The sequence below is a fragment of the Lepisosteus oculatus genome, chromosome 27 (genome assembly GCF_040954835.1).
Source record: "Lepisosteus oculatus isolate fLepOcu1 chromosome 27, fLepOcu1.hap2, whole genome shotgun sequence".
Taxonomy (NCBI): domain Eukaryota; kingdom Metazoa; phylum Chordata; class Actinopteri; order Semionotiformes; family Lepisosteidae; genus Lepisosteus; species Lepisosteus oculatus.
The window spans coordinates 11,165,622-11,192,968 of record NC_090722.1 but is presented as its reverse complement, the minus strand read 5'-3'; the positions used below and the strand labels follow the sequence as shown (position 1 = coordinate 11,192,968).

The following is a 27,347-nucleotide window of genomic DNA, read 5'->3' as shown; positions in this document are numbered from 1 at the left end:
AACTTCTACTTCGTAAATAACGTGTCTGTGAGTGCCGCGTGCCTACGTTTTATTTTCTGAGAGCAGAGTATTATGGGTCGGGTAAGAAAACAACGGAATTCTCAATTTTGTAGCTGCCAGCGCTGTTGTCATTCCGCTGAAAGCAACATATCTGTGTATAGGAAGCTCCCCGGTATATTTCATTCGTTGTCAGAACGGCTGCGGTCAGAAAATGTCGAAAATTCGTGTAACACAAGCTGCCCACGCGGACCGTCCACGGTGAGAAAATCACGCCGGAGTGGGGGGGGGGGGCATGGGGGTCCTCGCGGAGGTGAGTCGAATCACAGCGGACCTGGATACCGGCCCCGTGCGCGGAGAGAGCCAATCCGCTGCCGGGCCGCCTCCCCGCTCCGGAGGGCGTCGCCCAGCTCGTGAAGCCGCAGTCTCTCGCCGGCGCGGCCAATCCGAGAGGCGCAGCGCGGTACAGCAGCGGACCGGCTGCTATTGTGCTGGAGAGAGAGAGAGCGAGAGAGAGAGAGCGAGAGATAGAGGAGGAGGAGGAGGGGGTGGCGGATTCAGTTGTGAGCAGAACACCAGCGCGTCGAGAAGCCCCGGAGCCTGTGATTGGAGCTCGGGCGAGCGAGGTGAAGACGCACGACACAGCGGAGCCGTCGGAGGTAGGCGCAGAGATCCCCGCGCCCGTCCAGAGAGCATCACCCGAGCCGCCAGGACACCGGCTGAGGACGCGGTTCGCTCCACTGCATCACCGAGGAAAACAGCGGATTGTCAGTAGCGAAGCAGACGGGAGCCGAACATGGGACCTGGCGTCTGCGTTTTTGTGTCTCTGTTCGCCTACGTCTGGGGGTACGGCGAGGTGAGTCCCTGCGGGCGTGCCAGGTGCGATCGGTGTGGTTGGAGTGATCGGTGTGGTTGGAGTGATCGATCAGTGTGTTTGGAGTTCGCACTCCTGCGCGTCAGCGATGCGCCCGAGCGGGCCGCGCGCTGTAGGGGCAGTCCGGGGAGGGGGCGCGAGAGCCCTGCAGGTGGGGGTCCCTGGCGAGCGCGAGGGGCCGGGGGTGCACCTTCGCCCTTCGCCCTTCCTTAGCTGACAGCGGAGCAGAAGAGTCGTAGGCGCAGAGCTCCGGGGGGGTGCAGAGGGACAGGCGCGGGCTGTGTAGGATGATGATGATGATGATGATGACGGTGGTGGTGATGATGGTGATGAATCGGTGTATATACTGTATGAGCACGCGTCTGCCATGTTCGTCCGTGACGGGGAGAGAGAGCGCGGAGACGGGGCTGGGGAGGGGGTAGCTACCATCTGGGATGTCGAGGTGATAAATGGGAGAGAGAAATTTCCTTGAACGTCTTTATTGCATCAGACCGAGGCTCGTGTGTTTTTTGTGAGGGAGGGGGGAGTCTGGAGATTTTACTGACACTAAAACCCCTGGAGAGGTTTCCCTGTCTAACTAATGAGCCGCTGGTGTTCATAGTCTAAACGTGGTCATCATTTCAAACACACAGGTATGGATGTAACGCATTACTAACACATGCGTGTGTGAGAGTGATTAATAGATCGGGCTGGGAAGATGGCAGACTCCTCTCCTGATGGCCGGGGCTGCAGGCAGCAGCAGTGTGCAGCTGTGTGTGTTGTCAGGGCTTTTGCACTGGGGAGTAAAGAGATGTTTATAATGAGAGTCGCACCAGTAAAGAGCTCTGCTGATCCAGCCCTGCTAATGCACAGAATTACATTAATCCCTATCGTCACCATCAGCAGCAGCACTGTGGTGGTGGATGTTTTTCTCATTATTAAGAGATATTTCGTTTAGCTCTCTGACATCTGTAGAAACAAATGCACAAATGAGGGAAAAGGCGCCTATAACAGCCCTGTGTTCTGGAAGCTGAAATACATGTGAAGTGGTGTTTGCATACAGAAAGCTTGAGCAGGTTCCCAGTTTCAGCAGCAGGACTAATGTCATCGTCATCCTCCTCACTGGCGCTCGATGGCTGAAGTCCTGTTTATTCAGAGGGCTCGGAGGCTTTGAGGATGAAGGCGGAAGGGAAGCAGCCGATGTTATTGGACTGGAAGTGTCAGCCAGCTGCAGAATCCACCCGGATGCACAGGATACACACAAACTTCCAGGCGTCTTCGCTCCCTGTAGCCCGATGAGGCCGGATATGAGCTTGTCGAGCTGTTTGCATGAAGGGGCAGACTGTTGGTTTTCAGCAGAGTTCTGTTAATGTACTAGATTCCACCTCAGTGGGATTTCTTCTTTTAAAAGATTATTTTTGCACATAAATGGTGTCAAAAACAGGGTTCAGTTCTAGCAGTAAATCAAACATAAACCCTGTGTGTATCACAGCACTCTGGACAGCGCAGGAAAACACAGCACTGTGCAGTAAATCACAGTGAGATCAGGGTAAAAGCACAGTACAGTGCAGCTCCACAGTGGCAGACGTCGGCCTGCACTGGGTCCACCGGTCGATATGGCCGCGGCCGCGTATCTGATAGAGCCTGTCCACCGGCAGCAGGGCGCCGTGGCGCGGACAGCACAGATGTAATCGCGCGCGGATGTTTATTTGCAATGTGACGGGCAGGCTGACACTTTGATTGAATTGCGGAGCAGGGCTCGAGCAGTCGGGACTCCCAGCTGTCTTTGATTCAAGGAGTCTGGGATTTTTGGGGAGTAACGTCAGTCACGATGTTGCCCCCGGGGGGCCGAACTGTGAGAAAGAGTTAGGCGCCGTTAACTACAGAGCAATTCAGTGTTCAGTGGGCTTTCATAAATAGGTTTATTTGATCCTTTTAGAATATTTCGGGGACGAGGTGGAAGTGTCTCTTTTCTTTTCAGAGCTTTATGCTTTGCTGTAAGAACCAAAATCTTACAAGCCGATATTTCTTACAACTGTGTTTTAAACAGCATCTTTTAATCTCTAAAAGAAATGTGTTTTTACTGAGAGTTTTATTGTTTTAGAAGTAAAGCCATTCCCATTTTGAAGGTAGTAAGATATCTTTACTGGTCTATAAAATATTACCTGATGTTTGAAAAAAAGCTGCATCACCTACTGTAGCTCAGAAAAAAACACGACTTGATTTGAAGGACTGGGTGAGTAATTCAAGGATTTTTTTTAACCACAGAAACCCAAGCCAGGACATGTTTTTAAAGATGAGAAATGTCACGATGAGGTTGGCAGTTGGGTTAAAAACACACAATCTTGGCATGAAGTCATGTGTTACAATTTCTCTAAGATGAGATCTTATTTCTGAGAATCTCATTAAGATAACAAGGCTAGTAGGCAGAGACTCTTGCTGGAATAATGCAGAAAGTAAAACAAAATTTAATTTAATTTGTTTCGAACTTAAATATTTAATATTTAGGAAAAATAAGAAGGGAAGAGGACAGGGTTCAATTCCTGGGGGTCTGTCTGTGTGGAGTCTGTATGTTCTCTCCATGTTTGTGTGGGTTTCCTCCAGGTGCCGTGGTTTCCTCTAACAGTCCAAAGTCATGCTGGTGGGTTAATGGGCTTCTGGGAAAACTGGCCCTGTTGTGTGAGTGAGTGTGATGGACTGGTGTCCTGTCCAGGGTGTGTGAGTGTGTCTGTCCGGTGATGGACTGGTGTCCTGCCCAGGGGGTGCCCTGCCTTGTGCCTGCTGCTTGCTGGGATAGACCCCAGCTCTCCTGTGCCTCTAAATTGGAAAAAGTGGTGAGAAAATGGATGGCTAACAAGGGAAGAGATGTGCAGAATTTCAGAACATCTCCCTGAGGCTCAAAGCAGATTGTCTGCACAGATAGAAGCCTTTGCCAGACTGTGAGCTGTCATTTCTGAAACCATGACTGCAGCGAGTGTTACCTAATAACCCCCCCCGGCACTGCGAGATGAGTCCTTATCTGTCACGACCGGACTGTGGCTCATCACACAAATCATCATGCTCAGGACCTGCCAGGAACGCCCAGGAAAATGACTCCAATTCTGGAGCGCTGTGATCCATTTAATGTTTTGCAACTTACTCTGGCTCTTGCACAATAGCATGTTTGATATTGTGTAAAATATCAGTCCACTCTCCGCAAACAAGTTACTGGGCTTGACATGTCCAGCAGATGCTGTTGGCTCCTGATGGAGCACGAAAACAGGACGTGGTGTTCTCTAAGCAGAGGAGGGGGACAGCTGTGGTGCTGAAGGCCATTCCTGGAGACTCTTCAAGTAACAGCTGGAGGAGATTCAGGGATCAATAAAAGAGCAAGCTTCATCCCCCTCTGTCTGTAATAATAACAGTGGAATAATTAATCATTTGGCAGAAGCTTTTATCCAGAGCAGCACACAGCAGAGGCCTGGGGAGGAGGGGAGGAGACTGTGGCTTCTGCAACTGCAGAGTCACTGGGAGCAGGATCTCCTGAAGGAGCATGGGGAGGTGCAGTAACTCACCCAGGGAGGGAAAACCAAGGAGACAGAAACTGTTAACAAGCGCTGCACCTGTGCAGCTGAACCACCGGCCCAGCTGTCCTCCTGGTCTGACAAGACTGGACCTGAACCACTGGACCAGCTGTCCTCCTGGTGTAACAGGACCGGACCTGAACCACTGGACCAGCTGTCCTCCTGGTCTAACAAGACTGGACCTGACCCACTGGACCAGCTGTCCTCCTGGTGTAACAGGACTGGGAGGGATGGGATTCTGGACACGTTCCCCAGGATCCTCATGTTGAAATCGCTGGTCCCAACAAACCGCAAATGTGTCGGGTCTTTAAATTAAGGCAAGTTTTCCCTCGCTTGCCTAGCTGAAAGGAGATGACAAGTCAGCGCACGAGCACAAATCGATGTTCATCGTCTTCCCCAATCAATCAGGTTTGCACTCCTCTTACCGAATGCATCAAGCGTCTTGCAGCTCTGCCTCGGTGCTCCGAGCTGTTGGTGAGTCTCGCTGCGGACTGGTGCTCATCACGGTCTGGAGCTCGGTTAGAACCTGCCTCCCTGCACACGGAGCTCCGGGTGATAGTGTGGGAACATTAAACATGGACGGACCCTGCATATGAGTACGCCCATGCTCGTGAACCCTTACGAACCTCTGTGAACTCTTTTTATGGACCCTGTTCATGAACAATTGTGAACCCTACTTGGGAACAAGAGCTTCAGAAAGGTTTGAAGCAAGAGGGGATGTTCAGTTTGGCAGATTGTACTTGGAGTGGTTTGGGTTCGGGACTCAAAGGATAAACAGTGTGGGATCGAATCCCAGACACTTCTTGTTGTCCCCTTGAGAAAGCTACTTCACCTGAATCGTTCTGTTAAAATACCCAGATGTAGAAATGGGAACAAATGTAAGTTGCTCTAGATAAAAAAAACATCAGCCAAATAGTAATAAGGTAGTAACAATAACAATATTAATGTAAGAATCTCGTTCAGTGGCTTCCTGTAGAAGCCAGGGTATCAGCTTCAACAAAATGGCTGGGTAGTTCATTCCCTACTCCCACCACCCTTGGTGTAAGGAGCCCATAGAAGTGCGTCCTTACAGTATGTAGTATGTCGTTTTAAATGCTCTCCCTTGTGTCCTCTCTGTTGATTCTGAAGAAAGCCCTTCGAGCCCTGCAGTAAGGGAGACTAAGTGAAGTGTCTTAAAGAGCTTTGTCTTTAACAGGAGTCTTAATTATATCCGATAGGAAATCGGCAAGAATGATTCTGCTTTAACACAGCTGCTGGCTTTGTGCACAAGAGGAAATTGCCGGATATAAAGGGATTGTTATTTTATTTTGCTGCCATCAGTAACGGTTATTAAGGTTATTAGCTGGCAAAGCAGAGTCTGATCCAGAAGCTGTTCTTGGGCGGTAAGAGTATTACTGGGATTAAGAGGAAATTCCTCTATCCTGGGTGGCAGGCAGAGCATTGGGATTATTCCTCTCGAGAGCTCGCCTGCTGCCTCGATGGGGGGCGCATGAGAAATTCACTTTGCTACTTTATATCTTATTACACCATACCACAGTTTCAGCATCAGGCCCTGCACAGTGTGCTCGGAGCCCCTGAGCTGGACCGGCTGGGCCAGTCCAGTCTTGCTGTGCACCGCTGTGTTGCTGTGTGCTCCGTCTTATGCTTGGTGTTGTCTTGCCAAAGTTTTGCCCAGCAGTCAAGCGCTGTGCATTCCAAGGGGACAGGAGAGAGTGTTTCCGCACGAAGAGGAAAAGGGCGGAAGTGGGAATGCCGGCTCGTGTCGGGCTCGGATCGGGAAGGAGCTGCGCGGATGCTCCTCTTCTCCCGCGGGAATCTGCTGTGGTCTCCGTGGTGGGAGCTGGTGGCAGACACAACGCATATGGAGGCGTTTATTAGGAAGCAGCCTGGCCTGTGGAAGGGAAACCGGGACAGCAGAAGGATTTTTCTCTTCCCAGTGGTTAAGAGCTGAGGGGAGAGACAAAGACCCCTTCAGTGTTTCGGAAAGACGTCTGATGTGGGTTCCTCCGCCCGGAGGCAGGAGTTGTGGTGACAAACATCTGGGCGCAGTTATCAAGAGGTCGGGGCGAGGTCTCGGGGACCCGCTGACCAGACGCCACCGAGGAGATCGTGCACCCTGCGTCGCCCCCGTTCGGGCCCTGGGGCTCAGACAGTCCTGAGCGCGGAGCGGAGCATGCCGGGGAATCTTCCCCAGGAGTCCGTGGCCACGCCTGGCCTGGCGCTCTCTGCAGACAGCGTGTGCTAATATTCCGAATGTTATGATTTTATTCATCCAAAATGAATTACAGAGGGCAGAATTACCCATTTGTGTATGCCCAGTTCTGGTAATAATCAACCTTCCCCCTGCGTGTCTGCATCAGGCCCTGATGGTTCCCAGGTATACAGGAAGAAGTGCAGAACCCTTTGCCGAGGAGTAAAGGACCCCAGCTGTGTCCCCATTTAGGATCTGAACCCACAGCCCTCTTGCAGCCTCTTGCTCATGTTTCACTGCTGATGTTTTCTCTTGAGCCTTTTTGAGTCCTTGGATCAGGTCACCCCCGTCGTCTCCTCTGTTCAAGACTGAAGAGGTTAGCTCCCTCCTGTCTGTCATTGTAGGACATCCCTTGAGCCTGGAGGGCGATGTTCTCTGTCTCTCCTCGATTCTGGTTGTGACCAAAATTGCGCACGATATTGTAAATAAGGCTGTACCAGTGCGTTTTATAATTAACGGTCTGTTGTAACTGTTTGCACACATTCCTACTCGCTTGCGGCAGAAGGCATTAAAAACCTGAGCTTCCTAGCAACACAATTAGTCCCCCCCACCTTCCCTCCTCCCCCTTGATGTTGTTCTACCAGCAGCAGGGCCAGATCTGCTCAGGCACGCTGTCAGCAGACGGCTGTATATTCTCTGCCAGAGCAGGATAATTGGGCCTCTGAAAACAGTTTTCAAAGCTCCTTTGTGCCGTCTGTGCATGTGCCACAGGGAAAATGTATCATTTTCCCAAAATTAACATCTTTTATTTACGAGCAGAGCCCAGGGTACTGGGTACGAAAGGGCTGGTTGAGAGAGCGGTCTTTTGTTTTCTTATCAAATGGATCACACTGCATTCCCAGCCCTGTGCATGCAAACGAGCTGCACAAGCACTGCACAGCAGAGGACAGCAGCGATGCTGCCTGGCAGGTGGGGCTGCTGGTGCAGAATGCAGTACTGGAGTGGGAGACCTGCTGCTGTAATTGGTTCTGGTGGACCAGTAGGGGCTGTTCTTCCAATGCATCTTCCAATGACTAATGCATCATTAAAAATCCCAGGGCTGTTTGCAAGAGTAGGGGTGTCGACATTAGTGTCCCGGTTAAACTTCTGAGCTGGACAGTTTGGCCTCAGTCAAGTTCCTACTTAGAAACTGCAGCACCAGGTGGATTATCTCCTCCCCCTGATCTGTGGTGCAGAATGACCCCTGTGTGTCTCCCAGCTGGGGCTGCTGGTGCAGAATGACCCCTGCGTGTCTCCCAGGTGGGGCTGCTGGTGCAGAATGACCCCTGTGTGTCTCCCAGGTGGGGCTGCTGGTGCAGAATGACCCCTGTGTGTCTCCCAGGTGGGGCTGCTGGTGCAGAACGACCCCTGTGTGTCTCCCAAGTGGGGCTCACTTTTTTGGGGGATGAAGTCAATGAAGTAAGTCTTGTTTTGTTTGGTTCCAAGTGCACAGGTGCAGAACCTGGGTGATTTTTCATTTGTCACAGAAGGGGCCCTTGGCTGGCGCTGTTATATATCAGTGCTCAGCTGCTACCCCCAGCTTGCGTGGGGTCTTCCGTGCTGAGACTGTATGAGCCTCCATCATTTGAATTCATTGAGTGATGAGGCCTCAGAGAGAGCAGCACTCCTTCTTGTTGCCGTTGTACTGCACATTCAGGATTTCCTCTGCTCACCTGCTTTTATTTCCTGTGCACCTCCATTAAAAGAAACTGTTGCCTCTTCCAGATTCCTGTCCTCTGAGCTTGCTGAGCAGTTGGCTCTGTTTCGGGAGAGAACAGGTGAAATATTGAGTTCAGAGTGGGCCCTCTGGGGCTCCACACCTGCGCGCCCACTCACCAGCGGCCCTCCTCAGCACTTTTCTGCTCCGACAAGATGCAGTCAGCACTTTCCAGAGCAGCCACTGTGCTCATTTTTCTGAATTTTTTTTGTTTTAGGGGAGAGGCAAATTTAAAAGAGGTCATTTTAAGTAATCTCAGTTTCAAGAAGGGGACTGAGTTCTGGAGCCCTGTTAAATACCCAGCTAGAGAAACGGGTGCAAGTGTAAAGTGTAAATTGCTTTGGATAAAAGCATCAGGCAAATAAATTAATAACAACAGTTGGCTTTCAGGTTGTTATTATGGTCCACACCTTTGAATAGGTACAGCTCACCAACACAGGGGCACCTGTAAGACTGACAGGACTGGGGCTCCCCAGGACCAGGGCTGGAGACTCCCTGATTCAGGGGGACCTGTAAGACTAGATCTGGGGCTCTCCGGGATCAGGGTTGGGGCCCCTGTGTTTGTCCACCTCGATTTCTGGCATCTACAACATTTTTCTTCACCCTGCAAAAGGCGTCTTGCAGGTCACTCAGATAATTAGGTAGTTTTAGTTCAGTTAGGAAGGCCGGGAAGCAAGGAGAGAGGTGACCCCCCCTCCTGGGAATGGAGTTTGGCCACCCCTCCTGCGTGAGCGTCTGTGTGGGGCCCTGCGCTGTGAGGCCCTGCAGTCTGAGTCAGCTCTGTCCCCTTGCCCTTGTGTTAAATCAGCGTTAATGTGCCAGAGCCCGTGTCTGCGCAGGAGCCTTGTTCTTAATGGAATCCTAATAAAACATAACAAGGGTGATGCTTGGCTTCACAGCAGCTGGTAACACAGAGACAGGAGAATGTCAGACCTTGACCCACTTTTTCTCTCTGATCTTTTCTTCTGAAACTCCGGGGGGGGGGGATGGTTTTCAGAGCGGAAAATTCCAAGGAGCAGCTTGAGATTGACTGCCAAGGGCACCCGTGCAGCTGGATTGTGTGGCGTGTCTGAGCGGGCTCAGGGATCGAGATGGCTGCTCCCTGATCCCGGCTCTCCAGCGCACGGCCTGGGACACCTGCACTCCGTTCTCCCACCACTGCTGTGGGTCTGGACCTGCGGACAGCAGGGATATCCTGTGTCGTACCATCTGTTTCTTTACTGTGCTTTTCCCCTGATCTCACTGGGATTTACTGCACTGTACTGTGCTTTTACCCTGATCTCACTGGGATTTACTGCACTGTACTGTGTTTTTACTGTGATAGACATTAGAGATAATTAGGAATAAATCAGAGATAATTTTGGACTGAAGCCTTACTAGCCCTGAGCCATTAAGGAGCAGAGACCTTCTCACTATTCTAACTGAATGCATGAGTGGCTTGATTCACCGACAAGACTGGGGCTCCCCAGGACCAGGGCTGGAAATTCCCCTCCTAGAACAAAGGTTGAAAGGAGATGAGCTCCAGGTGAACAGAATCCCAGGAGGTGTAGACAGTTTTAACTATTTCAGACCCACCAGCGAAACATTGACGTCCCAGTCAGACACTGGAGAGGGTTTTGTCAAGGCCTGAGCGCAGGGCGGGCTGGATGAAGCCTTTACCTCAGTGAAGCAGGAACAGCCCAGATGGCCTTGCGGATGTGCTGCTCATACTCCTCCACCTGCGGGGTGGCGGGACTGGGCAGCTTGCACCCTGTGGGGCTCCTGCCGTAGGGCTGACCTGGGTCAGCCGGGAGAGAGGTCCTGAGCCTCGCCTGACAGCGAGCAGAGCTGGCCAGCAGCAGGAGGCCGTTTCTTGAAAAACAATGGCAGATAGCATGGAGCCGGGAAGCGGTGTGTTTGCACACGCAGCCTTAGTGCCGCGGTACAGCAGTAACCGTGGCAGCTGGCGCCCAGCTCCCAGCGCCCAGGTGCTGCCCTGCTGAAAGGATCAGCTCGTCGGGCGAGCCGGCACCGCTGCCGGAGCAGGGGAGAGGTGTGTCAGGGCTGGGGAGAGCATCTCTGGAGCAGTGGAGAGAGATGGAGAAAGGGAGCCGGAGAGGGAGTGTGGCACGCTCACGGAATTCTGCAGGGAGCCGGTCGCCTTGGCAACGGGGGTAGGCAGCGGCGCTGCTGTGGGAGGCGTTGCCAGGGTAACCGGCCTCAGTGGCCGAGAGATGCTGCTGAAAAGTGCGGCTCTGAGGAAGGATGGGAGGAGGGGAGGGGGGGGGTGAGGAGAGACAGAGACGGATGATGAAAGGCGAGAGAAAGTGTCACGTGGCTGGAGCCCTAACGATGCTGCTGCATGTCGTTAATCAGCCTCTGCGAGTGCCTGGTGCCGGTGGGAAATCTGAAGCAGGCAAGCCCTCTGCCGGAGGGCGGACACTGCGGAGTCGCTCGGGCTCATGAGCACCTGTCCTGCGTCTTCCTGCAGAGCGAGCTCGTGTGGGTGAGATCATCCCGGTTCAGTGAGGGTTGAGCCTCTCCAGGGCGCTGCCTCCCGCCGCGGGCGTCTGGCTCCTCCCCGGCTGCCTTCGTTGTCACCAGTCAGCCTCAGCGAGTGCCATGTGTTTGGGCGATTCGGCACGTTTGCCATACTGTGGGTGCCCATAGCGAGCTGGGCAGCTGGGAAACGCCAGCCAGGACAGTCCAACTGGGGCTTTCTGGATCCCCAGTGCTGGTGGTTAATGACAATTATACCACTAATAAAGCACCTTGTCTGCTGCAAGCAAGCTCAAGCCCACCCATTCATCTTCTAACGGCTTTATCCAATGCAGGGGAGCCAAAGCTCTTTCCAGTAAGCAACGGGCACAAGGCAGGGTCACCCTGGACAGGACACCAGTCCACCACAGGACACACACCCCCTGGACAGGACACCAGTCCATCACAGGACGCACACACTCACACACCCTGGACAGGACACCAGTCCACCACAGGACACACACCCCCTGGACAGGACACCAGTCCATCACAGGACGCACACACTCACACACCCTGGACAGGACACCAGTCTGTCACAGGACACACACACCCTGGACAGGACACCAGTCCATCACAGGACACACACACACACTCACTCTCACCCCAGGGCCAGTTTCCCAGAAGCCAGTAAACCCACCAGCAGTGCTGACCACTGCACCAATGTGCCGCCCATTTCAACAGAGTCAAACAGACTCTTAAACAGAGAGAAAAAAGAAGCATTAGGGGTCAAACTGGAGATCACAAGCAGCCCACACAGAAACACTTTCCAGCAACGTGCTCAATACAGTGCGTCAGGTGAAAACTGCAGTTCAAGTTTGGATTTGACAGACAGTCAGCGAGGGTCGTTCACTGCTGCTAACGAGTACGGCTTGCTTGTCGTCCATTAGCAGAATTGTTTACGTGGACGGGGAAGGTGGGGGGCATTGACCTGGGGGCTGCAGGGTCACTGAGCACAGATGCTTCTCCTGCTTCTCCCTCAGCACTCTCTGTGCCTGAACGTCGCTGTGTGCTTGGAGGGCTCTCTACCCTCCCCTTGTCCTGGTGCTGCAGGAACGCTGCCTAACTGATTCCAGTTTCCTATCGGGGATGCATTTCTAAATTGGCTTTTGGGTTTTAAAAAGACCAAATGGAAGTTGTAATTGGTATCAAAGCTGTATGATGTGAGAGGTTCAGACCAGGCTCCCTTCACCCCGTGGGCGTGTCTGATATAGTGCCACTCCTCCTGTGGGCGTGTCTCATACTGAACTAATCCCACATGTGGGCGTATCTGATACAGTGCCACTCCTCCTGTGGGCGTGTCTCACACCGAACTAATCCCACCTGTGGGCGTGTCTGATACAGTGCCACTCCTCCTGTGGGCGTGTCTCATACGGAACTACCCCCCACCTGTGGGCGTGTCTGATACAGTGCCACTCCTCCGGTGGGTGTGTCTAATACAGAACTACTCCCCCTGTGGGCGTGTCTCACACAGTGTCACTCCCCCTGGGGGCTGAGAGCAGAGGGGTGAGAGCAGGGCTGGGCCGACACTCTCTCTCATAAAGGTGTTCTGACCCGAGAGCTGGGCTGTGGAGCTCCCTGTGGAGACCAGGGCATGGAATTGAAATTCTTCAAAGGTCACTCTCGCAATCACGCCAAGACTTCTGCTGCTCTCTGACGTTCTGTCATGAGTCTGAGAGACGTCACCCCTCCCTCCCCCCACCGCTCTGCAGTCCCATATGTGCTGTAATTTGTGTCAAACAGACGCCGTTTTCATCTTCCCTGCCGGTCGGACTCCTCCGCGCTTCGCTGAGCTTGGAATCGTGGCTGTTTGTCAAGGCAGCTCGGCACTGTGCAGGGGAGAGAGCGAGAGGCTGAGGGAGAGATCGATTGTTTCTCAGCAGGCTGCTGAAAGATCAGCTTTTCAGCTCAGGGATGCTGTCAGGGGCTCCTATAGGGTGAAGGCCTATTTTTCTGGAGAAAGAAATATGATCTCATTCTGGTTGCTCAAAAGAGTTTTCGGTTAATTTGGAGGTTAGAAAACTCAATTAACTCCAACAACAAGACCGGTCCTAATGGCTCTGGCAATAGCTCTGCTGTATAGACAGGGCACCAGGCCATTATAATACATTGCACTGTATTCTCCATTGACTTGCCTGGTAATAAACAATTCTCCAGATAACAAGGTGTGCTTCCTGCCTTAGTCTCAAACGCACTCTGTGTTTTTCACTCTGTCCAACAACGGCTCGGGCTCCAGATCTTTCCTGTATCAGTCGTGGGGGCGTGGTTACAGGGGGGTCACTGAGTGGGGGAGGTGGGGGTGCTTGCAGACCGGCCAGCTGGGACATGTCTCCTGCTTGGCTCTTCGGCAGCTCTGACTCTCCTGAGGCCTGTGTAGCAGTAATCGGACTCCCATTGCGTAGCAGTCCGGTCCATTTCGGTTCCCGTTTTCCAGGGAGCGTGCCTTTGCGCGCAGCTCTTTGTCATTTGAGGCTGCAGTGTCTGTCCTCGCGCCTCTCAGACCTGCCCCATGGGTGGAGTTTAATGTGGAGCTTCTGAGCTCTCAGGCCTGTTTTATTGCAGCTGCAGCTGTCTGTGAGCCGTGTCTGTCCCTCACCCATCACACACACATCACACACACATACTCATACTCTCACACAACCACACACACTCATTCTCTCACACTATTCAGGGCTTCATTATGGAAATTTCCATTCAAGCTGATATATTTTTTTTTCATTTTTGATGCATTTGTTTTTCATCTCTTCTCTACATCTTCATGAGACCTTCAAACTCAAAGTAAAAAGAGCGTTAAAATGCACTTTCACGTTTGTGCTGACACCTTGTGGTTAGGTCTGAAACGGCAAAAGGTTTGTTTGTTTTTTTACTAGCAGTATGTGTTTTACAGACGATTTTAAATCCATCTTGAATCTCAAAGGGCAAAAGATAATCGCGCTTCGATTGAAAATAAGATTAAACCCTGTTTTCTGACATGATGACAACGTCGTTTAACACAATATGCTTTATTTTAAAAAGGCACGCGAGTGACCTTTTTTCCCCATCGGAAAGGACCTGGGGGGGTATCTAGCTGGGGGGATTTTGGCAGCCGGGGTCCGGGGTGACGCGGGTCGGGTGCTGACACCCGTCTCTCCATACAGCAAACACACAGCTGTGAGCTTCCACAAACCTGCATCTCATTAAACTACCTATTGAAAGGACCACTCTAACCCCTCTCTCTCAGTGCAGTGTTCATGTACTGGAGTGTCCAGTCAGTGTGTCTGTATTAACCCCTCTCTCTCAGTGCAGTGTTCATGTACTGGAGTGTCCAGTCAGTGTGTCTGTATGAACCCCTCTCTCTCTCTTTCAGCCCCAGACAGTGAATGCTGCCTCAGGCCCACTGATGGCTGAGCCCCAGGTAGCGATGTTCTGCGGACGACAGATTCTGCACATGGACACCCGGACTGGACGCTGGGAGCCCGACCCCATAGGGAGAACAGACTGCTATACTGACCAGGCCCAGATACTGTCCTACTGCCAGGAGGTACATACTGACACTATCACTCTGATTGACAATCTAGCACACTGACTGACTCTCCGGCACACTGACCGACTAGCACAGTAACAGTGTCTGACAGACATGATCACACTGACTGGCTGACACACACGGTGTGTTACTAAGTTTAACAGTTACAGTGGAACCTGTGTGTTCCAAAGTACTCTGACGGCAACAGTTTCTTACTCCTGAAGTGAGGATGACAGGAGCAGTGGGTGGATGACCGACGTGGCGTGACAGCTCAGGCTGGAGAAACCCGCTCCTTGAGCTCTACCTGGAGGTAGCAGACGCACTCTGGAGGCTGGGCAGGGACCAGAGCAGAGCCGCTGAGAAATCTCACAGCTAGGCAGAGATGTGACGCACAGCTCGCTCAGCAAACATGGCCTCTCTCTTCTTCTCTCTCTCATTTCCCTTGTCCTGTCGGTATCTATGCAGTCACGTGCGATGGGCAGCCTGCCGAAATACTCCTTGGCAAAGCCCTGTCAGCCCATCTCTCCCCCCCTCTCTGACTGGTCTGCAGGAACAGCGCCCCCCCAGGCCCTCCGCCCCACCCTCTCCCAGTCACGCAGGGAGGTCATGTGACGCCACTCCCTGCTGTGAAGCCCCTAGTCGGTCTATATCCCTGTGCCCCTTCTGTACCCACGTCTGTCCCTCTCTGTGCCCCTGGCCCTGCTCCTCTGGCTCCTGGCCTTTGCCGCCTCTCTGCTCCTCCCTCCTGTCCTAACCCGACTCCCTGTGTCCGTCCAGATGTACCCCGACTTGCAGATCGTGCGTGTGGAGGAGGGCCCCTCACCCGTCACCATCTCCAACTGGTGCCACCGGCCCGGCGGGCACTGCCAGAGCCACCCTTACATTGTCATCCCCTACCGCTGCCTGGGTAAGACTGTCCGTCTGTCTCCGTGCCCACCTGCACTCTCCCTCTCTCTGCTTCAGGGCCTAATCTGCCCGCCCCCTGTCCCCTGTCTCTCGTCCCCTCTCCCTCAGTAGGAGAGTTTGTCAGCGAGGCGCTGCTGGTGCCAGATCGCTGCCGCTTCCTGCACCAGGAGCAGATGGACGCCTGCGAGAGCTACGTGTACTGGCACAACATCGCCAAGGAGGTGAGCGCCTGTGTGTCGCTCTGTCTGCACTGCGCCATGTGTACTGAGCCCGACGACTGGCACACCTAATGTGTACGGACTGCTGTCTCGGTGTACGGACCGGTTTGACTGTACGGACTGCTGTCTCTGTGTACGGACTGGTGTGACTGTACGGACTGTTGTCTCTGTGTACAGACTGGTGTGACTGTACGGACTGCTGTCTCTGTGTATGGACTGGTGTGACTGTATGGACTGTTGTCTCAGTGTACGGACTGGTGTGACTGTATGGACTGTTGTCTCAGTGTATTGACCTGTGTGTCAGTGTACAGACTGCTGTCTCGGTGTATGGACCAGTGTGACTGTACAGACTGTTGTCTCAGTGTATTGACCTGTGTGTCAGTGTACAGACTGCTGTCTCGGTGTATGGACCAGTGTGACTGTACAGACTGTTGTCTCAGTGTATTGACCTGTGTGTCAGTGTACAGACTGCTGTCTCGGTGTATGGACCAGTGTGACTGTACGGACTGCTGTCTCTGTGTATGGACTGGTGTGACTGTATGAACTGTTGTCTCAGTGTACGGACTGGTGTGACTGTATGGACTGTTGTCTCAGTGTATTGACCTGTGTATCAGTGTACAGACTGCTGTCTCGGTGTATGGACCAGTGTGACTGTATGGACTGTTGTCTTGGTGTATGGACTGCTGTAACGTCTCTCGGTGTCTCAGGCCTGCTCAGCAGACAGCCTGGAGCTCCACAGCTACGGCATGCTGCTGCCCTGTGGGGTGGACAGGTTTCGGGGCGTGGAGTACGTCTGCTGCCCGGGGCGAGCATCTGGCGGGCGAGCCGAGGGCGAGGAGGGGGGCGAGACGGGGAGCCCTGTGACCACAGCTGACCCCAGGGCCGGCCCAGGGTAAGAGCTGGACGCCGGGACGAGAGGGAGACGGGGTGTCTGGGGAGGGCAGGAGAGAGGGACGTGTTCCCTCATCGGTTCGTCCGCTCTGTCTTCCCCCGCAGAGCCAAGGTGACCGCCCCCCCTGCGAGCCCGTCCCCCGACCCCCAGGCAGAGGGGGACGAGGACGAGGAAGAGGAGGAGGAGGGCGTGCGTGATGAGGAAGAGTATGAATACTCCATTGACTCTGGGCCCTACCAGGCCTCCGACTACCTGGACTCCCTCTACTACGAACGGGGTGTCCCCACCCCGCGCGGACCCCCAACGCAGCCCCCGCAAACTGTGGGAGACTCCGGTAAGACCCCGACTCTCGCCCGCACCCGCGTGACTCTGCTCTACAGCGCCCCCCTGACCACCTCTCTCCTGCGTCGCCCCTCGCTCCAGCGGTGCCCACCCCCCGGCCCACGGACGGCGTGGACGTGTACTTCGAGATGCCCGGCGACGACAGCGAGCACGCCAACTTCCTGCGCGCCAAGATGGACCTGGAGGAGAGGCGGATGAAACGCATCAACGAGATCATGAAGGAGTGGGCGGAGGCAGACAACCAGTCCAAGAACCTGCCCAAGTCAGACCGGCAGGCCCTCAACGAGGTGAGGAGGGAGAGACCTGCCTCTCAGTGCAGTGTTCATATACTGGAGTGTCCAGTCAGTGTGTCTGTATTAACCCCTCTCTCTCTCAGTGCAGTGTTAATGTACTGGAGTGTCCAGTCAGTGTGTCTGTATTAACCCCTCTCTCTCTCTCAGTGCAGTGTTAATGTACTGGAGTGTCCAGTCAGTGTGTCTGTATTAACCCCTCTCTCTCAGTGCAGTGTTAATGTACTGGAGTGTCCAGTCAGTGTGTCTGTATTAACCCCTCTCTCTCTCAGTGAGTGTTAATGTACTGGAGTGTCCAGTCAGTGTGTCTGTATTAACCCCTCTCTCTCTCAGTGCAGTGTTAATGTACTGGAGTGTCCAGTCAGTGTGTCTGTATTAACCCCTCTCTCTCAGTGCAGTGTTCATGTACTGGAGTGTCCAGTCAGTGAGTCTGTATTAACCCCTCTCTCTCTCAGTACAGTGTTAATGTACTGGAGTGTCCAGTCAGTGTGTCTGTATTAACCCCTCTCTCTCTCAGTGCAGTGTTAATGTACTGGAGTGTCCAGTCAGTGTGTCTGTATTAACCCCTCTCTCTCTCAGTGCAGTGTTAATGTACTGGAGTGTCCAGTCAGTGTGTCTGTATTAACCCCTCTCTCTCTCAGTGCAGTGTTGATGTACTGGAGTGTCCAGTCAGTGAGTCTGTATTAACCCGTCCCTCTCTCCAGCACTTCCAGTCTGTGCTGCAGACTCTAGAGGAGCAGGTTGCTGGGGAGAGGCAGCGGCTGGTGGAGACTCACCTGGCCCGCGTCGTCGCCACGCTCAACAACAACCGCCGGGTGGCCCTGGAGAGCTACCTGTCCTCCGTGCAGGCGGACCCCGCCCAGCCAGACAGGGTGCTGCAGGCCCTGAAGCGCTACATCCGGGCCGAGCAGAAGGACCGGCGCCACACGCTGAGACACTACCAGCACATCGAGGCCGTGGACCCCCAGAAGGCGGAGCAGATGAAGTTCCAGGTGCTGAGAGAGGGAGGGAGGGAGGAGGGGAGCCCTCAATCATCTGTCCGACTGTCCGTCCAGTTTTTCCAGATGCTTTATCCAGGGCAACAGGCGCAGGGCAGGGCACCAGTCCATAACAGGACACACAGACACACACACACCAGGGCCAGTTTTCCCAGAAGCCAGTTAACCCACCAGCATGTCTTTGGACTGTCGGAGGAAACTGGAGCACCTGGGGGAAACCCACACAACCACAGGGAGATCATGCAGACTCCACACACATAGAGCCCCAGGAATTGAACCCAGGGCCTCAGCGCTGTGAGGTAGCAATGCTGACCACTGTGCCCATCCTTAATTATAAATACTAATATTCCAGTAATCATTCTTTGTACATTTCATCCTTGGGGATCCCAAAGCTTTTTCATGAATTTCCTAGGAACACAAGCATATTTTCATAGGAGAGGAGCTGTTCAGCCCATCTAGCCTGTTGGGTGGTTCGCTTTGAATTGATCCTGGGATCACGTTCGGTCGGTTGTTGAAAGAGGCTTGTTCTTGAGGAGTAGCTTGCTCCCCACTCCTGCCACCCTCTGTGTGAAGATGTGACAGACTGTGACTCTGTGCACGCAGGTGTACACTCACCTCCACGTCATCGAGGAGCGAATGAACCAGAGCCTGGCGCTGCTCTACAAGGTGCCCAGACTGGCCGATGAGCTGCACGACGAGATTCGTGAGTCTCTTAACATACTGTAGTGCGTGTCTCTCTCTGCAGTGCTACTGTACTGTAGTGTGTCTCTCTCTCTGCAGTGCTACTGTACTGTAGTGTGTCTCTGCAGTGTTAGTGCTCAGCTCCAGGCTGTGTGCCCAGGTTAATCTCTTCTCCTCTCTGTGCAGAGGAGCTCCTGCGATCAGAAAGGGCTGATGCCAGCGAGCTGCTGACCACCTCCTTCTCCGAGACACGGACCACAGAGGAGCTGCTGCCTGCGGAGAGTGAGGAAGAACGAGATGATGAGGAGGAGGAGGAAGAAGAGGAGAGGACCTTTCCTCCCCGGCCCTACCCTCCCCACTTCAATACGCCAGGTAGACTGGCACCCTGACCGGCACCCTGACTGGCACAGTCACTCTGGCAACTGACTGGCACACTGACTGATACTCTGACACCCTGGCACCCTGACTGACACACTGACACCCTGACTGACACGCTAGCAAACTCACCGGCAGTCTGACTGGCATGGGCCCACTGAGCGACACGTCGGAAATTGACTTAAATAAAATTCTAAAGCCCTCTCTCTCTCTCCTTTCTCTCTCTCTCTCTTCTCTTCTCCCTGCACTCTGCCTGTCCTGCACCCTGAAAACCAGACTCCCAGACCACGAAGAAAGGTAGGCTTCCTCTGTAGATCAGGGATAAAGCTCCATTCACGCTACCTCTGCAGTCATCTACTACACTTTCCCTGCTGTCCATAGTCGACATCCGTACATCTGTCAGTTTTCGTGAGCCTGTGATCCTGGAGGGTCTCTCCCAGCAGCACCAGGGGCAGCCTCCATTGTAGAGCCCTGGGGGGAGTGAGAAAGTGCCCGTTCAGCACAGCCAGTCTCGCTGGAGGAGGGAGACTCCAGGCACACTGACCCAGTCGGACAGCCGTGCCTGGAGTCTAGCCAGCATGCTCAGGCAAACTGTGCAAAACCAAAACGATTCCTTTGTCATCATCGGCGCCAGCTCTGGGGGTGCCGGGTAAAAAAATAGGGCCCCCTGAATATTTCTGATCACATGCTGAAGCAGGGGTGAGGGCATTTTTACTTTGCTCCTGTTTGGGAGGGACATCACCGTAGGATGACATTATATGTCTATTAATACTGGCATGTCTTGTCCTGGACTCAGTGGTCAACTTATTGGTCTGTTAGTTAATTATGATTCAGTTGATTCGTCAGTTTCATAATGAGATCACATGCGTAAATAATGTTAGATCTAAAAGAAGTGTTCGCTGCCGACCTGCAAACTTCACAGGCAGTCTGCCTATTTCAGAAATCAATATTTTTATGATTCTGAAAAGCAGCCCAACAAAAAGCAGTTGTCAGACCTCTGGGTCTGCACTTGACTTGAATTCTGGTTTCAAAAGCCCAAATGACATGACACCACAAAGCCTCTAGAAAGCTTGACGAGTTCTTCATTGACGTGGATGAATGTCAAGGTGAGCTCCCTGCTCATCTGGGTTAATTAGCACCTGTGCTGGAGGCCCCAGTGCACTTTTTATTCCAGCTCATCATTTAACGAACTAAATGACCTCGTTACTGTCTCACTGGAGCGGTTTGACAGATTCTCCCAGATCTTCAGACACCTCCAACAGGAAAGATTAGATTAGATTGGATTAGAATAGACACAGTTTTAAAGTGACTTTTAACAATCAGTTGTAAACAGCAATTATATAATAGGCTGAATTTCACAATCCACATTTTTCACTGCACAAAACTGACAACAAAATGTCAGTGACAGCATCAGAACTGAAACAGGCTAGATGAGCGCTGAGCGATTCATTCACCAGTGTAAACGAGACAGAAAGGCAGGCAGGCTTTGTGAGTGCAAACACTGGGCGCAGTTTTCCTAACGGGATTATTCCTTCCTCTCTTCCCTGTTTGTCGGTCAGTCTCAGGCATGGATGAGTACGACTACGCCACCGTGGACAAAGTCCCCAGTTACGAGTACGAAGAGAAGGTAAGGGAAGGGGAACCCCCCCTTCTGGAATGTTAATCCAGTCGCCTTTGTTTAAAATATCAAAAGTAGCACAAAGCAACGTTCTGAACGAGAGGCTACTCATCCCGTCCTGCTGGTTTGGTCATTACCAGTCAGTTTATCCCAGGATCTCAACCAGCTACTTCTTGAATGAAGCCAGGGTATCAGTTTCAGCAACTTGCCTGACAGGTTGTTCCAGACTCCCACCACCCTTTGTGTAAAGTGGTGCCTCCCGCTCCTGTTCTCTGGTTTTAAACTCACCACTGTGGTTTGTGTGTCACTGCTGATTCTGAAGACGTCCACTGGGCTGACCCTTTCACTGCCTTGGAGGGTTGTGAATGTTTGTATCAGATTGCCTGTTCAATACTAGTAGTAAGGAATCTTGTCTTCTGTTGCTTCTGCCTGGCAGTGCAGGACATGGCTTTAAGCCCTGAATTAACTCAATGGAATCCCCCCGAAATGAATTCAGTTAATTCAAGGGGCTTTACAGGCATGGCTGACATGGTGCTGTCAAGGCAAGTTTGTGGACTAGAACAACCTTTTTAAAGGTGTCAATGCCAGAAGTATGTGAAGTCAGTTGTCTGTCCTGCTGTCTACCTGTCCAGGTGAACACCTCCGTGGACATCAAGCAGGTGGTGTACAAGTCGTCTGGGATCCAGAGAGATGAGCTGGTAAGACTCCCCGTGACTCGTTAGAGAGGACCGCGTGTCCTGTGTCTTAGTCCACTTGTGGGAGCATCTGAGTCAATATCTCTGCCAGTTACTCAGTCGATTTACTTTGTACCACATACATGTGCACACTGATTCACACACAGCTATTATCATGAGCACTACACCTCTCTGTGCTTTTACCCTGATCTCACTGGGCCTTACTGCACTGTACTGTGCTTTTACCCTGATCTCACAGGGCCTTACTGCACTGTACTGTGCTCCTACCCCGATCTCACTGGCCTTTACTGCACTGTTCTGTGCTTTTACTTTGTTTTAGACCCCACCTGTATTAAATCCAAATCGCTTTTTCTCATCCCTCACACCTCCTCCTTTCCCCATCTCCTAGCAACCAGACGCCCTGGAGACCTTCAACCGCGGTGCCATGGTGGGGCTGCTGGTGGTGGCGGTTGCCATAGCGATGGTGATGGTGATCAGCCTGCTGCTGGTCCGCAGGAAGCCGTACGGGACCATCAGCCACGGGATAGTGGAGGTAAGGGAAGGGCAGAGCGCCCCCTCCTGGCCAGCTCAGGCTGGACAGCCTCCACCTAGTCGACATCCACACAGGACAGATTCGATCACTGAGTGACTGATGACTTCTCTGCCCTTACGAAGTGAAGTCATCTGTCCTTAACAGGATGGGATTAACTATGGCTTTTTGTGCCCACTAGTCAGAAGGTGAAACACAAACAAACATAATCTGTTTAATAAGAATACATTGCATTTATAGAGCACATTTCATCCTCAAAAAATGTCAGAATGTCACTGCAGTCCACCTGGGAGACGCACAGTGGCCACTCTGCACCAGCGTCGTTATTGACCAGCTTGTCAGGATCTCGTCCTCCTGTAGCACAGTGTGCCCAGTCATCAATGGGGCATAAGGCCTCAGTATAGAAATGCTGGTCCAGAGGGAAGGGCGCCACCTAGGGGTCTCCCAGCACATTTCCAGCAGCGACCTGGTTTTCCTTAGGGGTCTCTCATGCCTGGACTGACCAGGGCCTGCCTTGCTTAGTTCCTGAGATCTGATGAGATTAGGCTACAGGGTGGAAGTTGCAGCCGTTAGTTGACCACTGGTGGGTCGATGTGGATAAATTCTCTCTGTGCCCCACAGTTTCACCCCGCCTACTCGCTCTCTCTCTCTCTCTGACAGCAGGTTGACCCCATGCTGACCCCGGAGGAGAGGCAGCTGAACAAGATGCAGAACCACGGCTACGAGAACCCCACCTACAAATTCTTAGAGCAAATGAACTGAAAGGATTGGATTGGGGGAGGGCGGGGCGGGGGCGGGGTCACATGCCACACCCTCACTCACATGGAAACCATGATCTCACCGCAAAGCCCCTCCCCTTCCCCTCACTAGTGGGAGGGGCGGGGTGGATGACGGAGGGGGACAGGGGGCGTGGCCTAGCCTCCCCTGTGTCTTACAGTGCTCCTCAAAAAACGAGATTCGATTAAGGAAATGACGCTGAGGAGCAGACCAACGTTAAAGTGCGCCCTGTAATCTCTCCACTCCCCCCTGCACCTCACCAGTGAACTGTAATCATTCCAAAAACCCCAAAACAGCATCCCCACCTGATCCCTGCCTGTGCACACTCTCGTAGCCCTGATTGTGGATGTGGTTATTTTTTAGCTGTTCCAGCCACTGAAGTGGCCTGCTGGTTGTCAGTCTTATTTTTAGGGATTCCTCTTAGGCGACTGGTAGTTTGGTCACTGGTCACTCTTTTCTCAGCTGTCCAGTGTAGGTGAGCGGACATCGCTCGCTCGCTCGTCGCAAACTGCCCATTGCAAAACGGACAAACCGCGATCGACAGCGAGCCGGTCACTCAGTTCGATACCCGCTCCTATATTCAACATCCCCGCATAACCTACTGTTTGTTTTTTAAAATAATCTTCCTGTGTTGGACCGGGAGAATCACGCAGACTCCAGGGCTCTGTGACCCGGGTTCGGGGAGTACGGTTCTCCGGACTGGCTCAGAAGCGCGGCGTCTGTTTTTTTATTTGCCAAAAAATGTTGGAGAGAAGCGCTATGACAATTTCACCTCCACCACCACGTCCCCTCGTATCAACCAGGAGATCGTGTAGCGATACGTGGGTTCCGACTGGACACGCACACTCCCCCGTGTCTCAGTTCGGCGTTAGTTAGTCCGCGGACTGACGCTCGAGTTGAAGGTGGCCATGCGTTGGAAGGTGTGCGGTGTGGAAGTAGATGCCCTTACTTCTTATTTTTATATATATTCTCCTGATTGATTTTTCTTTCTTTCGTGGTGAAAGAGTCTGATACCTGTGTTGATATGTGTTGGGGATAATGACGATGAGAATTATCATAAATAATATTATATATCAGCATGTTCGTTTTAAGAAAAGATTTCCAATGACAGAGTTATGGAACTACCTATCTTGTCCGATTTAATTCGCAGAAGAGCAGCGGCGCCGTCTGATGACGTCAGTAAACCGACACCTCCCTTTTGTAGTTCTTTACTTCCTTCACGCCCCAGTACGACCGAACTTGCCCGGTTTCTGTGTGTAACAAGGTCGTCCCGTTATAAGTACCCCCCGCCTTCCAGATCCCTGCGGTAATATATGTTGAACATCCCAAACATGTGAAAATTCAGTTTTGAAAACCAGGAGATAAGAGAGATAAGGAGGTGAGATGGGTCATAGGGAAGATTGTAACCATCACTTTCTCAACCTCTCCCTCTCATTCTCTGTAAGGAGCGTCTGTTTTAGGATCTGGGAGTCTTTATGGTCGGTGTTGTACATATTAACTTGAAATTCATGTATATACATTAGCAGATTGTCATTTTTGAAAACAAAAAAAGCACGTTAGTTGTCTGTTCATGTGTCACCAGGACTGGTGAAGTCTTTTGCAGAGGAAATCGAGCTTTTTGTGTGAAGGAGATGGTTTTCATGCCTTATTCAAATCACCTGGAATTATCGGAGACCACGGACATGGCGATGAAGCCGATCCGGTCGTGAGCTGTAGGGTTTGTGCTCCTGTCGGATGTGCAAGTTCTTGCATGAAACTAGACCGGTCTTGTACTCTATCCTGATAGGATTCTAGTCTTTTGTTAAGCCTGTTCCGAGCATATGTGGGAATTTGGAGACTTAAAAGAGATGGTAGTTTGAAAGTCTCCTTTCCCGCAGTGCATTGAGTTTTAAAACTGATTTAGCTTTGTAATTGCGACAACGTCTTATAAAGGGCTGGACCGAAGAACCATAGACAGCTGCATGCTAGATTTGATCCTGCATTCTCCGTGAATTAGGTGAAATAATCATTGAACACTGAAATTTCTTGAATGGTCTTGATTTGTAGATACGGGAGTGCACCCCACACCCTACGAGAAATGAGCAAGGGCCTTCACCAGTTAGACTTTGTTTATTTTTTGTAATGACACGACTATGTGATCTGTAAATATTTAAGACGAGTTGTTTTGTCACATTTTGCGGCAATGAAACACTTTTCGATGTTTAAACGAGCAAAAACTAAATAAAACTAGAAGCCTAGCGTAAAACGTTAAACGTAAAACGGTTCCGTCGTCGAAGAGTGTTGCCTTGGATGTTTTTTTTTCCCTTTTGTTGTTTCTACTGATATTTTGTCCTTCTGCGTAGTTCCCGCACCCTGTGTACATTCCGAGGTTAAAACCCTCTTTTTACACTTCTAAGCGTTTTGAAATGTAACCCAAGTCCAAAAATACTCTTTTAAAAAGCATGCAACATTGAAGCGATGTGTAGAAACGTGTCTGGGAGTCAAGTGGTAAATTACAAAGTTTTGGGTTTTCCATTGCAGATGCATTTAATGCCCAAGCAGCAGAAAAAAAAAGAAAGGTTTTAAACATTATATTAGCAGCTTTAGTCTGAGATCTATCTAGGCTTCGCAGAATTCGATTAACAAACCCCTGTGCTAAGATAAGAGAGTTAAACAAATAAATTATAAACATGGCTGATTGAAACAGACTGTTGTAGTACCAGCACAGGGGTCTGAAATTGTTACATCTGAATGTATTTTAATATAATATAGGCTGATGTACGTGATTATTTTTCTGATTTAGTCTAGCGTTGTCAGGGAAACAGAAGGTAATGTTGAGGCCTAGTGCGCACGGCGAAGCCTGGGGCCACAGTAGTTTCCTTAGGCCGAGTGATGTGCTTTGACAGGTGGGCGAGTCCAGCTAAATTATCAAAGCTATAAATAAAACAATGCTTTTCTTGGAGATAGTTTACGTGTGTTTTATAAAATGTTGTTAATCACTTGATTTTGATGTGCAGAGCTGTCTGCATTTGATTGTATAGCATAAACATTCTCTCATGTCTGTGTCTGTCACTTTGTCCTCCACTGAAGATATTTTGCTTTTTCTTCTTGGATTGAAAATAAGTTTTTTTGAAGAGCAAAGCTCTGTCTCATGTATATATATTTTTTGTAAATAACTGCTATCAAAGGTTGTCACTGATTGACAAGGCACAGCCCTAGCCTCCTGTTCTGGGGACAGTTGTCTTGTTATTTTTTATTGTATTTTACATTTATTCAGTCCCTCATTTTAAAAAAGCAAAGTGTCTGAACTGTAACGTCAAGGACATGTTGAAGCCTGTGTCTCAAGTTAAACTACCAGGTCTTTCTCTGCTAGTAAGAAGACTTCTCTGGCCACCCTTCATTTTTGAGAATGCTAACGAGGCTTTACAAATGCATAGCAAAATAAACCAAGCAATTAGCCTCCTGATTTATACCTGGAGCATCAGTGTGGATGGTTCTGGACACATAAGTGAGAGATTACAGTTGTATCCCTGATCAAGGTACTTTACCCAGAGCACTCCAATAAAATACCCAGCAGTATAAATGGCTATTAAAGTCACTTTGGATACAAGTATCGGCTGAATAAAATAGTACTAGCAAATAGATCTCAATGCTGGATCTTGAGGTGTGTGACCCAGTAGCTGTTCTGTTTTGCTTTAAATGGTCAGCAGCTCCAGGGTGTGCAGAAGAGATAATCGGGTTTGATTAAACTCCAATTGGATCAGTTTAACCCTCCTTCCAGGGGAGGAGCCATTAATTAATAATGGAGGGCAGGTGTATCTGCACATTTTCAGCACTCTGAAACACCAGCACCTGAAGAGCTGGAAGAAGCTGCTGAACTGGTCCAGGGGAGCCTACAGTGAGCTGCTTTAGGTCATGAAGAGCTCAGTTGGATTGAAAGCTATGGACCAGGGGTGTCACACCCAGAGGCTGTTGTCTTCTGCTCCACTCGAACATTCGATTGCATGGTGGGTGTAATTATTTATTTAACTGCATTAGTAATATTTCTGACCTAGCTCCAAAGTGTTTTGTAGGTAGCTGCATTTAGAGATAGTTAGGAGTTATCAGCTGTGAAAGACCTTAAGAAACATCTCCTGTGTATCAAAGTAAGAAATCCATTAGGTTAATTGTTGAACTAACTGCTCAGCTTGGAACAAATAAAACCCAGAAGGTAGTAGTCCTTCTGGGGACTGGGTTTAGTACCCCTGCTGTAGACACACTGGCCCCAGACACAGAACTGGGGACCCCTGGAGACAGATTGGCCTTCCATCCAGGGGTTTCCATAGTGACAGGAGGCTGGCTGGGTTAAACTTGAAACCCCTGAACTTAAGTCCTTGACAGTTGCTGGATTGGTGACAATTTATAAAACCCGGGAGAAGGCATGGTCTAGAATTGGGCACCATTTTTACAAGCAAGATTAATATAGTCAGGAGGCTGGGGGGGGGGCTTGGTGGGTGTTTTTTACATGGGCTTGTTTTTAGAGGCTGAAGCTGCCTTTTGCTTAAATGAACTTTGACACTGTATCGTTTCCAGCTTGTGTGCAATTAGCTCATTTTTATTTTGTTGCTTTCTAATTTTTTTTACCCCTCCCCATCTCCTACCCAAATAAAACTCTGAAACATACACAGTTAA

At 51.2% G+C, this 27,347-nt stretch overlaps 1 protein-coding gene across 3 annotated transcripts; it reads left to right on the top strand.

The window, feature by feature from the left end:
- The first annotated feature begins 445 nt into the window (after positions 1-445).
- aplp1 (amyloid beta (A4) precursor-like protein 1) lies at positions 446-27,347 on the top strand. Of its 3 annotated transcripts, none has more exons than XM_069185303.1 (15): positions 446-853; positions 14,221-14,394; positions 15,154-15,283; positions 15,391-15,503; positions 16,208-16,392; positions 16,497-16,726; positions 16,816-17,021; positions 17,729-18,016; positions 18,626-18,725; positions 18,890-19,075; positions 19,355-19,375; positions 20,638-20,705; positions 21,329-21,394; positions 21,780-21,923; positions 22,584-27,347. In XM_069185303.1, the coding sequence occupies exons 1-15, from the start codon at positions 794-796 to the stop codon at positions 22,680-22,682; spliced, it is 2,070 nt and encodes a 689-aa protein (XP_069041404.1). In that variant the 5' UTR covers positions 446-793; the 3' UTR covers positions 22,683-27,347. The 3 variants fall into 3 exon arrangements, with proteins under 3 accessions (XP_069041404.1, XP_069041403.1, XP_069041402.1); XM_069185302.1 differs by having other exon boundaries at positions 448-853; positions 15,394-15,503; positions 22,581-27,347; XM_069185301.1 differs by having other exon boundaries at positions 449-853; positions 22,581-27,347.

Coding starts and splice junctions, on each gene's coding strand:
- aplp1 (XM_069185301.1), top strand. CDS start 794: ATGGGACCTGGCGTCTGCGTTTTTGTGTCTCTGTTCGCCTACGTCTGG. Junction 14,395..15,153: donor TACTGTCCTACTGCCAGGAG/GTACATACTGAC, acceptor GTGTCCGTCCAG/ATGTACCCCGACTTGCAGAT. Junction 18,017..18,625: donor CGGAGCAGATGAAGTTCCAG/GTGCTGAGAGAG, acceptor CTGTGCACGCAG/GTGTACACTCACCTCCACGT.